This window comes from Thermobia domestica, chromosome 8 (genome assembly GCF_964235325.1).
Source record: "Thermobia domestica chromosome 8, izTheDome1.hap1.1, whole genome shotgun sequence".
Taxonomy (NCBI): Eukaryota; Metazoa; Arthropoda; class Insecta; order Zygentoma; family Lepismatidae; genus Thermobia; species Thermobia domestica.
This window is the reverse complement of record NC_137461.1, coordinates 256,409,769-256,425,946: the sequence shown is the minus strand read 5'-3', so window position 1 is coordinate 256,425,946 and position 16,178 is coordinate 256,409,769. Positions and strand designations below refer to the sequence as shown.

General features: G+C 36.7%; 1 protein-coding gene across 1 annotated transcript in view; it reads right to left on the bottom strand.

The window, feature by feature from the left end:
- LOC145693559 (26S proteasome non-ATPase regulatory subunit 1-like) overlaps positions 1 to 16,178 on the bottom strand; it is a 756,631-nt gene that overhangs the window by 36,015 nt on the left and 704,438 nt on the right. Inside the window, exon 5 of the mRNA XM_081769649.1 lies at positions 4,202 to 4,304. Within this exon, the coding sequence (XP_081625775.1) occupies positions 4,202 to 4,304 (103 nt within the window). The remainder of the gene's footprint in view (positions 1 to 4,201; positions 4,305 to 16,178) is intronic.

The window sequence follows — 16,178 nt, the reverse complement described above, 5'->3', positions numbered from 1 at the left end:
ATGAGGGATGACGTCCCTCGGCGATTACAGTATCTGATGAAAGGGAAGCAAGCGGCCTGTGACCTGTATGTTACGTAGCGTTGCGGTATTTCCCTGATATGAGTGAGGAAAACCCAGGAAAACCTCAGCCAGGGTGGGGCTGGTCTGAAAAAGCTTTTACACTGTTTCGATCGAGTGTCCCCACTGGCAACGAACTCGGGACCGCTCACATAAAGACGAATCATACATCTAATAAATAGGCATTTTGCCAAACATCCGGTCTCCACATAAAACATTTATTTTCTAAATAAAGATTACTGTTTAATGAGGAAGTGAATGTGATTTGTGTTTACTTATACTTTGACTTAAGGTACCAAAAATATTTGTTTACACGAATGAATTATGTATGCAATTTACATACGAACAGAGTTAAATTTTACAAAAGAAGTTTGCCGCAACAATTACATCTATAGATATTACTTTAATGCTAGTTCATGATGTCACGTAACTGTATAATAGCTACGGGAATAGATACGTACGCTTCTCTAACAGTTTTAATACTTGTAGTGAGAGCTTTGGACAGTAATACTCTAGTCACTGAAGCAAGCAGTCGAGTAGGAGTAAGGGAGAGAACGCTTAGAAAATCCTAATTACAGTTTCTACCAACGCACGAATCAACTCCTCCGAAAATGAGATCAAGGCATAATCCACGAGTTTATCCGTTAACTGAGACTCAAGTACGGTGATAATACGCTGTAAAGACCTGCTCTTCATCTCTTTAAATGCGGAGCTTTTAATGAAAACGTCCGAACTCTGCCCATAGAATATGGTACATAGTTACCGCTTTTGCATTTAACGCTTACATTAAAACGCAACGAAACAATAAATAAGCACTTCGTTGATCTTGAAATAACAAAATCTGCTCCCACTAACTATTTTTAACAAAAGATAGGGAAAATAAATATTTCTATGAAAGGTCGTTTTCTCACTTGTATTTCTAGCATGAGAAACTCTCACCTTTAAAGCTGAATCTAATCTAACGCTAACTCGTTCAAAATACAAAAGATTAGTAATATTTGTAGATAGAAATTTTTAGCACCAAAGAAGTTAAGAGTATGAAAATAAATATTTGTAGAAAGGTATGAAACGGAAGATCATAATATACCACTGTACAGAGATTTTCCTTTGCATTAATGGTTGATAGAAAATAGAAAGAAATCCAGTTTAACAATTACTCGAATTCACTTATGACGCAACTTTCACAAAGACCTCCACACAGTCAAGCAGACAGCTGGATAATTTTGTAGTCACAACATATCTGTTTCCATCGCTGCTATTTCTTGGTTCTTAAACCATCGTAGTTTTCTAACTTTTGATTCAAATAATTTTCTAACTAGGTCTGAACTTCGAAAGTTCTGTGTTTCAAACGAGAGTCAATGCGAGACTATGTTTGACTATATTGGTATCCAAATTTATGCCATTATAAATAACCCAACACCATCCCTATCGAAATTTGAATTTTAACTAAATATCAAAAGCACGTTTTCCTTTCATTTGTCAGGTCCTGTTAGCCTAGACATATTGTAGCCTATTGACCGAGTTGGGCGAAGGTCTGTTGCTAGTCGGACATAAAGACTTTTGAGCAAATACATTTATGGTGTCTTTGAGAAACAGTCATTTAAAATCGGCACTGAAATCTGGATTGCCATACGTTAAGACAATTACACAATACATGGGTGTACTGTTGGATTGCACAACAGGATGGGGGAAATTAGTAAGTGCTTGTTACGTCATCATTTTGCGGTTATGTTTAGATATTACTCAAAGTACTTTCGACATCACTTCACTAAGTGTGTTGTTAGTTTCACGGCAATGTTTCATAGAGTTGATCTTAAGTTTCGCCCAATTTTGCACCTCAAAAGTCATTGCATAATATAAGAGTAAGTGTTAATGTTTAACTCTGTACCTAAAAAAAAAAAGCTACTAGGAACACAATTCTTTAATGAAATATTTTAATATAAGTTTGGGTTTTCATATTTCCAATAATGATAATCTCAAGCAACCGTTTAAAAATAATAATGAAAACAATGCTTTTATATAAAGTGCATAGGATAGGAAAAAATGAAGAAATGGGACAAAGATTAAAAGCATTGGGACTAAGACTACTAGCATGTGAGGTCTTTCTATGAGGATTAAAGTTTTATGGATTTTAGAGACGTCACTTACATATTAATATTAAACCATGCCCAATGCTTTCAGTCCTAGTTCCATTTCTTTATTTTAAGCAACAAATATAATTTTACTGCATTTTATAAAACCATTGTTTGAAAGTTTTTTTTTTTCAGTTACTACTTACATTTCAGTTTTTATTCAATATGATGTAATTTTCAAACTTCCTTACCTTGAAAATATACAGGATTTTAGTCTAAAAGCGAATTAATGAAGTAGATTCTAGTTTTGAATTAATGGCGACATATAATATAAGAATCTCGAACCAAAGTGAACTACTCTGACATTCATTGTAGTATTGCTTAATTAATTGACGTTGCCTATGCATGTACGCAAACTAAGTACACTTAATAACGTACTTAATTTTACATTAAAACGATAAGCTCGAGCGAAAAAAGTTGTTTTCTCATCGGGTTTACAAGAAAAATTTAAGGTGCAAGATTTGATTCAAACAGAAAATAACCTAATAAAAGCATTGTAAACTAATAATAATAGTAATCATCTGGGTTTAAGCACTGTACTTACAACTGATCACTTACGGAATTTATTTCAAAGATTAAATTAACAATGAGATAAGCTTACAGTGAAAGTATTTCCGAAATAACTACTTTGCATTACAATATTTCCCATTATACAAACTTTGCTTTCTATAAACTTAAATTTGACTTAAACTACTCGCTGAACAAAACAATATGTTTATTGTAAAAAATATTATCGTGTAATACAGGGTGCGGCACGTAAAACCGGCCCGTAAAGCGAACACATAAAATGAAATGTAATGTATTGAATATGACTACTCACCTTCACAGCAGGTGCTGAAAGTGTCCTCCGCCCACTTCAACACACATGTGAGCACGATTGAGGAGATTCATATATACCCTTCTCATCATGCAAGGGTGCCTGGTGGATTGCGTGTGGATTTTCTGTCGACCAATACCGGTTGTTTTGGGAATTTACGTACCCAGACAGGTGGAACCACGCCTCGTCACTCATGATGAGCATTACTGGATCCAAGAAACCACTGGCAACATTGCTCAACAGCCATGAACAGAAATGCACCCTCTTCTGCAGGTCAGGCTCCTTCAGTTCTTGCACAACACTTATCCGGTACGGTTTTAACTTCAGTCCCCTTAAAACACGTCTGCAACTTCTCTCACTCGCACGAACCTGTTGACTCAATCTCCTGGTTGACTTTCGAGGACTTCTTGTTATTATCTCCTCCACCTGCATCTTTAATTCAGGTGTGCAGACATATGGTCGTCTGTTCCTGGGAGCATTTTGAACCGATCCTGTACGCCGCCATTTTTTCAATCAATTCCTGAATGGTGCTTTTTGCTGGCACAGAACGTCCTGGAAATTTCTCCCGAAACAAATTCTTTGTTTTCACAAAAGATCCAGTGAGAATGAACCCTTCAACAATGGCAACACGCTCGGGTATCGAATACGGCATTATCACACACTGACACTCACCCAGCCTAACACAACGAGGCCTTTTTCTCAACTGGTTTCGACAAGTTTCACTGGCTGCGGCTGCACGTGACTGCTGCAGGTCACGTAAGTCGACCCGACCTCGACACGCCATCTCTTGGTAAAAAGGTAGATTATTTAAGTGTTGCCAAAAACACAATATACCAGAATATTACGACGGTTTTACGTGCCGCACCCTGTAGTTTCGCCAACTATTCACTTGGCTTCATCAGACACTATCTTATATGATAATATTTGACGAAGTCAAGTGGATAGTTTGCGAAACTGCTACATATTAATAATTTTTACAATAAACTATTTTGGTATTTTAATAGTAAAAGTATTCGTTTAATTAGTTTCTAACATTTGAAAAAATAACTTATTCTTTCCATTACAGCACTGATACGATCTGACTCAAATTTAATCTTACAGAAAGAAGTTTTACACTATCATTTTTCAATCTGTTTTGTTCCTCGGACGCAATTAACTAAAGACCATAACGATCCGAATACTTAAAATGTCTTACCTGCATCAATAATACCCTGGGCAAGAATAGCACCAAATTTGGCCATAACATCTTCATGTTTGTCCACCACTACTTTAGAATATAAGGCTCGGAAATCCTTCACCTGCAAAATAACGAAAACAATTTACTGAGTCAAGAGATTCAAATTATATCTTGGAAACAACAATCATGGCTTCAAGCCGCTTACAATCAAACAGTGATTGGTCGGTTGGAGTTTAGGAACCCATTCACCACATAAGAAGTGGATCTACAGTTTAAGGTGATGTGTCCAAATCTCAATGATCTCCCACCGGAAATCGAATCCAGGACCCCCATGCACCAAAGGAGAAGGCGCACTAACCACTAGACCAGCGTGAAGACTGTATCAATGTATGTAATTCTATAGAGAACACAAAGTACTAGTGTATGAACTAAACAATATTTTTGAAATAGTTTTTTTTTTGTTCTTTCGTAGTTTGTCAGCTACTTCAATGAAATCACAATTTAATTGAAGACTTACTCTTTCAAAGCGAGGACTATATTGACAACACAAACTGTTCCACTAAGTATTATTTTCTAAATTCTACATAATTATGTAAATAACTTTTTAAGATTATATGCACTTTCGCAAAATTAAAAAAAAAAAAATTGAAAAAGTGATAAGCACACAAACATCGAAGTTGAAAAAGGTATAACCTCTAAAAGTCAGCAAAATATTGCCTCGTCAATTATCAGTTCATCTTCCCTATCTTATTTGACTGTTTTAGTCGCAACTTGTGAGATTTGCTGTATGTTAGTCAGAATGTTCCAAATTTCCCCACATTTTATTATTTATTTTACCTGATATTAGTATTGCCTCGCCTCGAATTTCGAGACGAGATGAGATAAACATTTTCGAGACTAGAAAGTTTTAAGTCTCATCTCGCCTCGTGAGCATCCCTATAGCTATGTGGACAACCTGTCTGTGGGTTTTATTGAAATTCTTTCAATTTTCTCCACTCCTCTAATTCTTCCGCAATACTCCTTATTTCTAATTGTCATTCCAAGCCCTGCATGCAATAGGGCATAACAGGGCGTAAATAGATTTTAATATTATTGAAAATCCACAAACAAGTTATGTAGAAAAATAATCATATCATAATATAATTAAAAAATTGTCAGTCACAATTATAAGTGGACTCTGAATCACAGAACTTACTGTTAATTGAAAATCCTGCACGTCGCTATTTAGTGTGGACATTTTTTATTTCTATTGACAGCTTTTCGAATACTTTGAACAACAAAATTTTAAATTTACAGGAAATATGGAAAAAAATACCGAAATTTTCCCACATTCTAATTCGTATTAATGAACTTCTATAGGATTAACTACGATAAGAATCATAAGCACGATAAAATAAAAATACCTGTAAAATATCAGTGAATAAACTTACAGTAATAGTGCTTTCAATATTCTAAAATGCGGGTAATAATAAGTGTGTCAGATGAACGATGGCAGACGAAATCAAAAATATCATATATGGAAATGTTAGGAATTACAGTAAGACCAATCATCATCTCATCTATAGTTATTATCACTCAACTGGAACTGGATCAATGCAAAACATCTTTTAACGAACTTTCAAAAATCACTAATTCTAGAGACCTGTCACATGGTCAAGTTCTTTGGAGAAACCTTTTTCCAATAATCTACATTTGTCAGACACGAGCGTCAGGTTATTAAGTTAAAACAGATATAAACCGAGATACAGCAATAATAAGTTCCATGTGCACACCACGAATAGGAGTTTGGTTAGAATGAGGTGACATTTTCTCAATTAATATTGAAACTGGACGTGGTAGTAGATTTCTATTACTTCCAGATATAAGAGAAAGGTTAGAGTGGAGATGGAATACTGCTTAATTGATTGCAGAAAATCACTTCTTGCTGTCTACTACCGTTTTCACTCTACAAAGATCAACGTTAAAAGGGGAAGTGGTTGATTTCTTTCATTTCAGGTTTGAATTGACGGTTACGAGAGAAGTTGGTACCTATCTTTAGAGTGCTAAATCGAATATCCCCATCAACGAATCTACTCCGGAATTATTGGATTTCTACCACTCCTAGTGGATAGATCACCCCCATCAACGACCACTATTCCTGGAATGCTTGATTTCTACCACTTTCAGTGGTAGATCACCCCCATCAACGAACTCTATTCCTGGAATGTTTGATTTCTACCACTTTCAGTGGTAGATCACCCCCATCAACGAACTCTATTCTGGAAATGTTTGATTTTTACTGTTTCCACAGGATAGATCACCCCCATCAACGAACTCTATTCCTGGAAACGTTTGATTTCTACAGACCACCCTCATCAACGAACTCTATTCCTGGAAACGTTTGATTTCTACAGACCACCCTCATCAACGAACTCTATTCCTGGAAATGTTTGATTTCAACCATTTCCAGTAGATAGATCATTCCACTAACGAACTCTATTCCTGGAAACGTTTGATTTCTACAGACCACCCTCATCAACGAACTCTATTCCTGGAAATGTTTGATTTCAACCATTTCCAGTAGATAGATCATTCCACCAACGAACTCTATTCCTGGAAACGTTTGATTTCTACAGATCACCCTCATCAACGAACTCTATTCCTGGAAACGTTTGATTTCTACAGACCACCCTCATCAACGAACTCTATTCCTGGAAATGTTTGATTTCAACCATTTCCAGTAGATAGATCATTCCACCAACGAACTCTATTCCTGGAAACGTTTGATTTCTACAGACCACCCTCATCAACGAACTTTATTCCTGGAAATGTTTGATTTCAACCATTTCCAGTAGATAGATCACCCCATCAACGAACACTATTCCTGGAAATGTTTGATTTCAACCACTTCCAGTGGATAGCTCACCCCCATCAACGAACACTATTCCTGGAATGTTTGATTTCAACCATTTCCAGTAGATAGATCATTCCACCAACGAACTCTATTCCTGGAAACGTTTGATTTCTACAGACCACCCTCATCAACGAACTCTATTCCTGGAAATGTTTGATTTCAACCATTTCCAGTAGATAGATCACCCTCATCAACGAACACTATTCCTGGAATGTTTGATTTCAACCATTTCCAGTAGATAGATCACCCCCACCAACGAACTCTATTCCTGGAAATGTTTGATTTCTACAGACCACCCTCATCAACGAACTCTATTCCTAACTTCTACATCCTTACTAAAATTGACCCACCATGAAGTTCTTGAGGATTCTTTGTACCCCAGACGGGCGGATACAAGGATAGACATGGTTTTGTCTCCAGGACGACGGATACACGGACAAACATTGTAAATATATTTCTATAAAAGAGTTTTGGTAAATCAAACTACTACTTCTTCTTAATAATAATAATAGTAGTAATAGTATCCAATCTTTAGCTCATATCTTTACGTAAATTCATTAAAATAATTGTCATATACAATAATATTCGCTTAAAAATAATTAATAGAGCTCGTAAACTGAGACGAAGTGGTTCATTATATTTTCATCGTAACACATCCAAAATTTGTGAATTGTCACCAACAGACTACAACATTTTTATGGTCTAATTATATCAGAAACTTACACTAGAACAAAACTGAGATAAATTAATCCCGTGAGCGCAAAGACTTCTACATTTCATTACATACGAGTAATGTTTTAATCCCACGAATACCAAAATGATTTTAAAGAACACATAATAAATATTGCAAAAGTATTTTATATCAAATTTTAATTTAAAATAATTGGCTTCACTAATCTTTAATTAATAATTATTAAGTTACTTGTGTATCCATTACGTCCTTTCCTCCTTTTTTTTCCCCCTGAGAATCCTCCCACTGGCTCAATTAACTTTTTTTTTTCTTTAACGTTTGTACTACCATTATTTAGTCGAACGCACCAATACGGATTGGTATCTCAATCCTTCAATTCCAAAAATACCAAGAAAAAAAAAATACGGATTCAGAGCCAACATAGCTCCTACATATATTTTACACTGTAAAATTAAGATCGCATGTTCGTTATATCGTACTTGGATAATTTCTATGTATAACTGAATGAAGATACGTCATAGTTTGGTACATTCGTCTGTGAAGTTCCTCTAGTTTATGAATGGTTCCAATATAAAACAATGTATTAAAGAAACAAGTGTTACATGACGGTAGAATTACGAACTATAGGGATTCAATATTCAGCTGTTTCGAGGATAAAGTCAGAGATAGAACCTATTCTTAAAACGATGAATCAATAATATCATTATATATATATAGGTATATATAGGGTCGGATCCATAATTTTCTGAGGGGGTGCACCAATAACTACCAGCACATTTGAATTAGATTTGAATTCTTTTGAATGCTATTCGGCATCTGTGATGTGAATGAGGAATCGCCCTGGAAATGCTAAGTGTCTGCTCTAGGTGGATTCTTTTCTTTCAACTTTTAGAAAATTGACTTTGCAAAACTTCCCTTTGTTTCAAGCCGAAACGGAAACAACACAACAGAAATTTTCTGAAAGTGGTCCTGTTTTCACTGCTAGCTTCTCACTTTAGGTAATGTTTTTTTACAACGAAGCGGGAGAGGGGCGCATGCACCTTTGCATCCCCCTAAATCCGGCCATATATATATATATAACCTCTCCCTCGGTTTACAGGTCTCTTGCGGGTTTTATTTTATGGGAATAAATTCTGAAGCCGAAAGCTGTAGTGGATTTCTAATTTCTGGCATCAATAATAGAATAGCAGCTGAGATACAATCTAATCTATTATTAAAACCATGAATCCACGTTTAAAAAAAAAGAAGAAAAGTATTCTGGCTGTCTTTTAGTGTCATCCTCTATGATATTCATTTCTAACTGAATGCTTTACGACATCACAGTTGCTGTTTTCCTCAGTAAACCATATGCAGAAGTAGGAAGAAAACCCTCGCGTGGAAAAACAGCAATGATGACATGCAAACAAGAACATCGATAGATTTGTCAATGGTTTTGAAGACATACTACACGTGGATTCATGGCTACGCAATAAACTGCCAATGCTTGCTTTATTCCATTCTCGTACTCCACCCCTCCCCTCCTTTGCTCTAGTGTTTTTTCTTATCTTTTGACTATAAAAGCATGCTCCTACGTCATACATCGGACAGTTGGTAATGACTGCTCTATGGAAATCAATATCGAAATCGGAAATGGTAGAAGGTTTCTACCGCTTCCGATTTTATTAGACATATGCATTTCAGAGGAGAGAGAGAGCATAGGACAAGATGAGACCTATTTTTGAAAATGCTGCATACATGTACGAGTTGCGTGATAATATTCGGCAGAAGCTGACGGTAGATGTGCTTCTTCATCAAACAATGCCCTTAGCCTAGTCATCGCAATGACAACTATTTGCGATTACGGCTACAGATTGGTCCCTCATATTCCATATCTTTCCAAAGCTCAAAAAGAAGTTAGAAGGATTCATTTTGACACTATATGATGACATCATGCATGCCGTAGATGCAATTTTACACTCCTTCGACAAATCATTTTTTACTAGCGGCATTAACTTACGTGAACATTATCATCATCATCATCATCATCATAGGTATTCTGCCTTTACTGGCAGGTCACTTGTAGCAGCTGAGAAGCTTCCATGCTCCACGGTCCTCCGCTAACGTCTTCGTCTTTACGTATGATCTTTCTGTTTTTATATCATCCATTAATTGTAGTCTCCTTAACCCTCTCCCTCTGTTTCCTGCCACCATATCCTCTAGGACGCCTCTCATGATACAATTTCTTCTTAGGCAATGTCCCAACCAGTTCCTCTTCCTAATAATATCTAAAAGTGTTCTTTCTCCCCCATCATTTCTAACACCCTCTTATTCGTTTTCCGTTCCACCCAACTAATTCTTTTCATGCTTCTCCACACCCACATTTCGGAGGCTTCCAGTCGTTTTCATTACTTTTACGTAATCTCCTCGTTTCCGCCCCATACAGTACAACACTCCACACAAAGCATTTTATGAGTCTTTTTCTCAACTCTTTATTCAAGGTCCCACAAAACAGACTTTTCTTCCTTCTAAAGGCTTCTTTCGCCATTCCTATCCTTGCTTTTATTTCACGCTCGCACTTAATGTCATTAGTAAGAATACTACCCAGATATCGAAAGCTATTCACTTGTTCTATTTTATCCTCTCCCACTTTTATATCTGACACAGACCTCTTCGTTCCAATCACCATGGCTTTTGTCTAACATTTATTTTCATCCCATATTCTTCAAAGCCTATCAACAGGTTTTCTAACATTTTATTGATTTCCCTTTCAGATTCTGCAACAAGTGCCATATCGTCTGCAAATCTTATGCATCTAATCATTCTACCTCCTACCGAAATGCCGAAATACTTGAACATAGATGGGTAAAATGTGTTGACTAATCAGGAAACTATACTGAAAACTAATACTATCCATAAACTCTCTTCTGCTGCTTCCTTTATAGTTATCTATCTATCTATCTATCTATCTATCTATATCTATAATATATATATATATATATATATATATATATATATATATATATATATATATATATATATTTGAGAAAATTTGAAGATTTAAGAACCATAAAGCAAAACAAAACAATAAGCTATTAATCTTCAACACTGAAGATATATCCTTCCGCTTTTACATTAAAATATGATGACACACTGTCAAGGTCATAATACTGTTTAAGAAGACCGCAAATACGTACTGCAACCACATACAATACTACGAGGGAAATATATACTGCACTCCTTATGCTATAGACCACCTTTGAGGTTACTTCCAAAGCACATTTGTTGAGGACAACACCGAGACATTAATGTCATGTGCATGTGCTAGACATTTGTCATTCTTAATCAAGTCTTGCAGTAACGCAGAAGTAGCCACGCAACTTTTTTCAAGTTGTCTTAACAATATATGACCATGGGAAAGCACAATATGTGGCGGTAGTCGTACAACAGAAACGACTAAAATAAAACACGTAAACTTGCTGTACAAATACGGATAATATGGGTGGTGTATGTTCGAGGTAGGGAAGGAAAGTAAAAATGAAATGAAATCTTTAAGCTTCACGTCCCACGGTTATGCCGGTTAGGCTAAAGGAGATGGTGAAGATGAGAAATGAATGAAATGGTGGAATGAAAGAAGTGGGAGGAAACGGGAGAACCCCGAGAAAACCCACGAGCACGATGTTTGTCCACCACAAAGTCCACAAGGCGCGAGCTGGGATCGAACCAGGGACCCTAAGCAACGGAGGTGAACGCTCCACCGCTCTCCCCCTTGTTATCTCCCTCCTTTAGGCATACTTGCAATAATCTGTTCATTGTCGGAAAGCTTACTTCCTTACCTTTCGAATGAGTTATAATTTTCGTCTTTACATCACTTACAGGTGTGCTATACGCAATTAACTGAAACTCAATACATTTCTGGGGTTGCAAAAGATCCTTCCTACCTATGTCGGAAACCAGGGGAACAGACCATATGTTTACATAAACTTTTAGGTCTAGTATGACCTCCCCTAGCACTTTCTAAAATATATGTATTTTCTCACCGGACACTACTATATATATATAGGCCCGTAGCCAGCCCAAAAATGTAGGGGGGGGGGCCCGATCCAACAATATGATAGTTCATCACCATATTATAGTTCTTTTGCAAGCCTACTGTAAAACTTTTAAGGGGCCAGCAAAACTTTAGGGGGGCCCGGCCCCCCTCGACCCCCCTGGATACGGGCCTATATATATATAATGTGTGTGTGTGTTTTCTTGACCTGTCGATGGTGCATCTCGAAATGTCATTTGTAACTCCAAATTTAATTGTAAATTTACGTATAAATTGTGCATACGTAGAGTAAGTTTTTGATAAACGCCTCCATTTCTTTTATAGCTCAAATAACTATCATTGTTCCAGTTAATTTACTTCACAAAAAAATTATCCACTTGACATTGGTATTGTTTAGTAGACAGTAATTAAACGTTGGAACTACACTTCCTTGTACAATTCATTTCCAGTGACTTTTCAACTTGAAAATGCGAAACAACTATTCACTTTAAAACTTAACCAATTACAATCACATCAAGCATAATAAACAGTATTAGTTAACAAAACCTAATTTTCACTAACGTTCATTGTTTCCCTCTATTACTTTTTTCTTTGTAACTATTCTCTCTTCTCTGGAATTATCTTGACTTTTAAATCAAACTTCTGCGAAATTAGCTGAGTAATCGAAATTCGATACTGATATAAACTATACTGAGTCATGCAACAGACAATGAAGTTTGGAGGTTTCAATGGCCGTCAATTAATTTGTCAAAATAATCAGAGAGCGATGTCCAAACAATCGATTTTATTGATTTCCTTTTTTATCATTATTATTATCATCATCATCTCATCCTATCACGACTAATCTGATTACGTGAGCTAATTAAAACATATAAATCTTCTTTTGTCCATCTAAATAAAAAGCTACTAACATTTGCTGAAACAAAAAAGGAAATTCTAAAACTGACATTTCTGTTCTTCCTCTACTTAAATGGATTTCCGTTCATGCTTTCCGCGTAGTTCATCAAAGTTCAATTGTTGATGGGAGTACGTATTACTTACGATCCAAAACTTCTATTGCATAATATGGATAAAGAATCTCGATTTAACATGGACCATTAACGCTTTTCATTACATGTATCTGGGCTATGAAGATTTTTTTGAAAAAAAAAAAAATGACGTTCAGTGTAAACGACAGATACGTGAAATGAAAAAGAAATAAAATATTTCGGTTTAAAGTCCCACGTTTATACCTCTTTAGGCTAAAAGGGACGGATGATTAAGGCAAGTAAATGATGATGGAAGAACTGGTGCAATGAGAAAGTTGGGGGAAATGGGGGAACCCCGGGAAAACACACTGATACAATGTTGACCACCATAAACCTAGCCGGGAATCGAGCCAGGGATCCAATGCATCAGGGATAAGCTATCTACCATTAATCCACCGTGCCCTCCTAAGGCAGATACGCATATTAATGCAGCTGTACCAATGGAAGCTTCAAAAGGCATATTAAAATGGACAAGTTTTGCCGATAGATGTCACAACAGTCTTTGTATCTCTCTCATGTATTTTTTTACCTTTCACGAAAATTCAAGATTTCTCTTACAAATTTCAACTTGGAGATTTCAAATTTTTAGAGAAGGAACTTCATAACCTATCGAAGGCAACAATCCGTGCCGATTTTTTATTTAAAATTTTCTTCATTGTTGAAATGGCTTGTTTATTGAAAGGGATATCCAAACCTTTAACAATATAACTCTTTCAACAATGAAGAAAATTCAAAATAAGAAATCGGCACGGATTGTTGCCTTCGATAGGTTATGAAGTTCCTTCTCCAAAAGTTTGAAGTCTCTAGGTCGAAATTTGTAAGAGAAATTGTAAATTTTTGTGAAAGGTAAAAAATACATGACAGAGATGCGAAGACTGTAGTGACATCTATTGGCAAAACTTGTTTCTTTACACCAACCTTAAGGCAAGTAAATGAGGGAAAAATCGGTGGACTGAGAAATTTGGAGGAAACGGGAGTACCCTGAGAAAACCCACGGACACGATGATGTCCACCACAAACTTATTTGGCCGGGATCGAACCAGGAACACCACGCACTAGAGGTAAGCACTCTACCACTGAGCCACCGTGCCCCCAAGGGCATATTGAAGTTATAATTTATATATTAATAACTGATTTCCGTATGGAGTTTGATTAATATTTTATAATTTAGTAATATAATAATCTTCCGTGCCAAAAGGGCGTACGCTAACCAACAGCGACGACAAAGTTACTGAGAAACTATAGTTCTTTTTAAATGGTTGTATCAAAAGTCAGATATAATCAATGTACGTGTATTTTGTACAAGCAATTTCACAACACAAAATTCTTACGATCTCAAAAATTGAGGGGGATGTAAAAATAATATATAAGCAAGTAATAGTCTCACATGTACACAACGTGGAGGAGTTAGGTAGAATATTGTAATATCCTATGTGATGTCGTAAACAAGCAATTCTACGCATCAATGTTTACAAACACCACCACATGGTTCAGCAAGAGGATCTCCCACCAGAGGGACCTATAATCACATGCAGACGACGGCTTCTGGCCCCTCCCACGGAGCAGAAGACGACACCGGAGCAGCACCACCACCACCGCCACCCAAAGGACCCTATAAATTGGATGGACGAAGGCAACTCGACACTAGTTTTCTGGTGACCCTCCTACTGTCTGCTTCGGGACTTTAGGAGTAACCTAACCCCAGGGCCTCTAGTCTGCTTCGGGACTACGCCTATCCTTTCTCCTGGCTTAGCCTGCTTCGGGGCTCTGACTGGGAATCCCAACCTCAGCCTCTTTGCCTGCTTTGGGGCTCTGTTGGCCATCTAACCTACCCACTGCTTGCTTCGGAGCTTTAGGCACCTAAAATCCACTCCTCTTTGCCTGCTTCGGGGCTCTGCTGGAAATCCTGTCTGCGACCTTACGGTCAAAGACCACCTATAACTCATCTTGATTCTAGAGAGATCAATTACTATAGTATTTTGTAAAAATACTTTTATAAAGGAAAAGTTTTATAATAAAACTGGTAGTGGGAGTCGATTCCGGACGCTCTTTTTATTAAATGCTCTACCCAAAATCCTATATGAGACAAATTTTACAATATTTAAAGTTGACTGAATAATATGAAATTAACATGACGTCTACGTATACATACTTGGGTTATATACTGTATATCAATGAGCAGTTCACCTGTAATAACCAATGATAGAATTTTTGGTGAGTATACGCTAAAACAGTTTTCAAACCTGTAGCGTATACATAGCGTTTACTCAACAGCGGCGAATTTCAAGTTCCCATGCTGATTTTTACAACAGTATCTCTCCATCCCTCTTTTGACCGCATTTGCGGGATTGCAATGTCTTAACATCCACTGTGTCTGTTCTTTGTTCCCAATACTATGGCTAATATGAAATGGATGTCAGGCAATGTAAGAATGAGGAAGTTCACCTTGGGAACAAGGAATCGAGTACTAACAATGTACAGTATTTGGAACTGTGGCAATTAAGACTCCACGTGGAGTTGACAAGCCACCGTCAATTATTTGAAATGAGCATTCTGGTCGGATATTTAGTTATGTTTTCGGAAGTGTTTTCCGAAAGATCCCTCCGACAATGACTTATTTATGACACAAACCATCATACTTAGAAGGCGGCATTTATATACGAACCGCAGTTCCATTGAAGAAACGAACTATAGTCACGCTCTATATGATAAAGGAAACGGATGGTTAATGAAAATATTATAAAAAAATTGGATAATAAGAATGTGGGACGAAACGCGAGAACCCCGAGAAAGCCCAAGGACATGATGTTGTCCACCACAAATTCACGTAACCCAGGATTGAACCAGGGACCCGTCGCACCATAGGTGAGAGATCTACTGCTAAACCACCGCATAAAGAACGTAACATCATAGGTTTGACCAGTAATGCTACAACTGAAAATAAGACACGACTTTATAATTTGACTTACGTAACGCTGTTCAAATCCAAATGGTAGCGTTACTAGAGGATTCCATTGTGAAGGCTAGTAACCAGCCGTGTAATAGATTTGTCCTTTTTTGCAATATAGAAATTATGACCTTGTCATATTGTCACTTGGGTTAAGCAACCGTGGATATGTGAAAACCCACTTGGTCATTATTGTGTTTGCTATAGAAGTGATCAGAAATGCTGATAACATTTGTATGAAATCTTAGAACCGCTACCACCTTTCAATGCAAATGAAGTTTCCCGCTGAATATTGTATATACACACATGTACTCGCACTTTGTTAAGTAACATATTTTCAAACAGGTTTTATTATTAGGAATATCCAGCTGGGACTTAAATTGAATATTATACGTTATTACAGACTGTA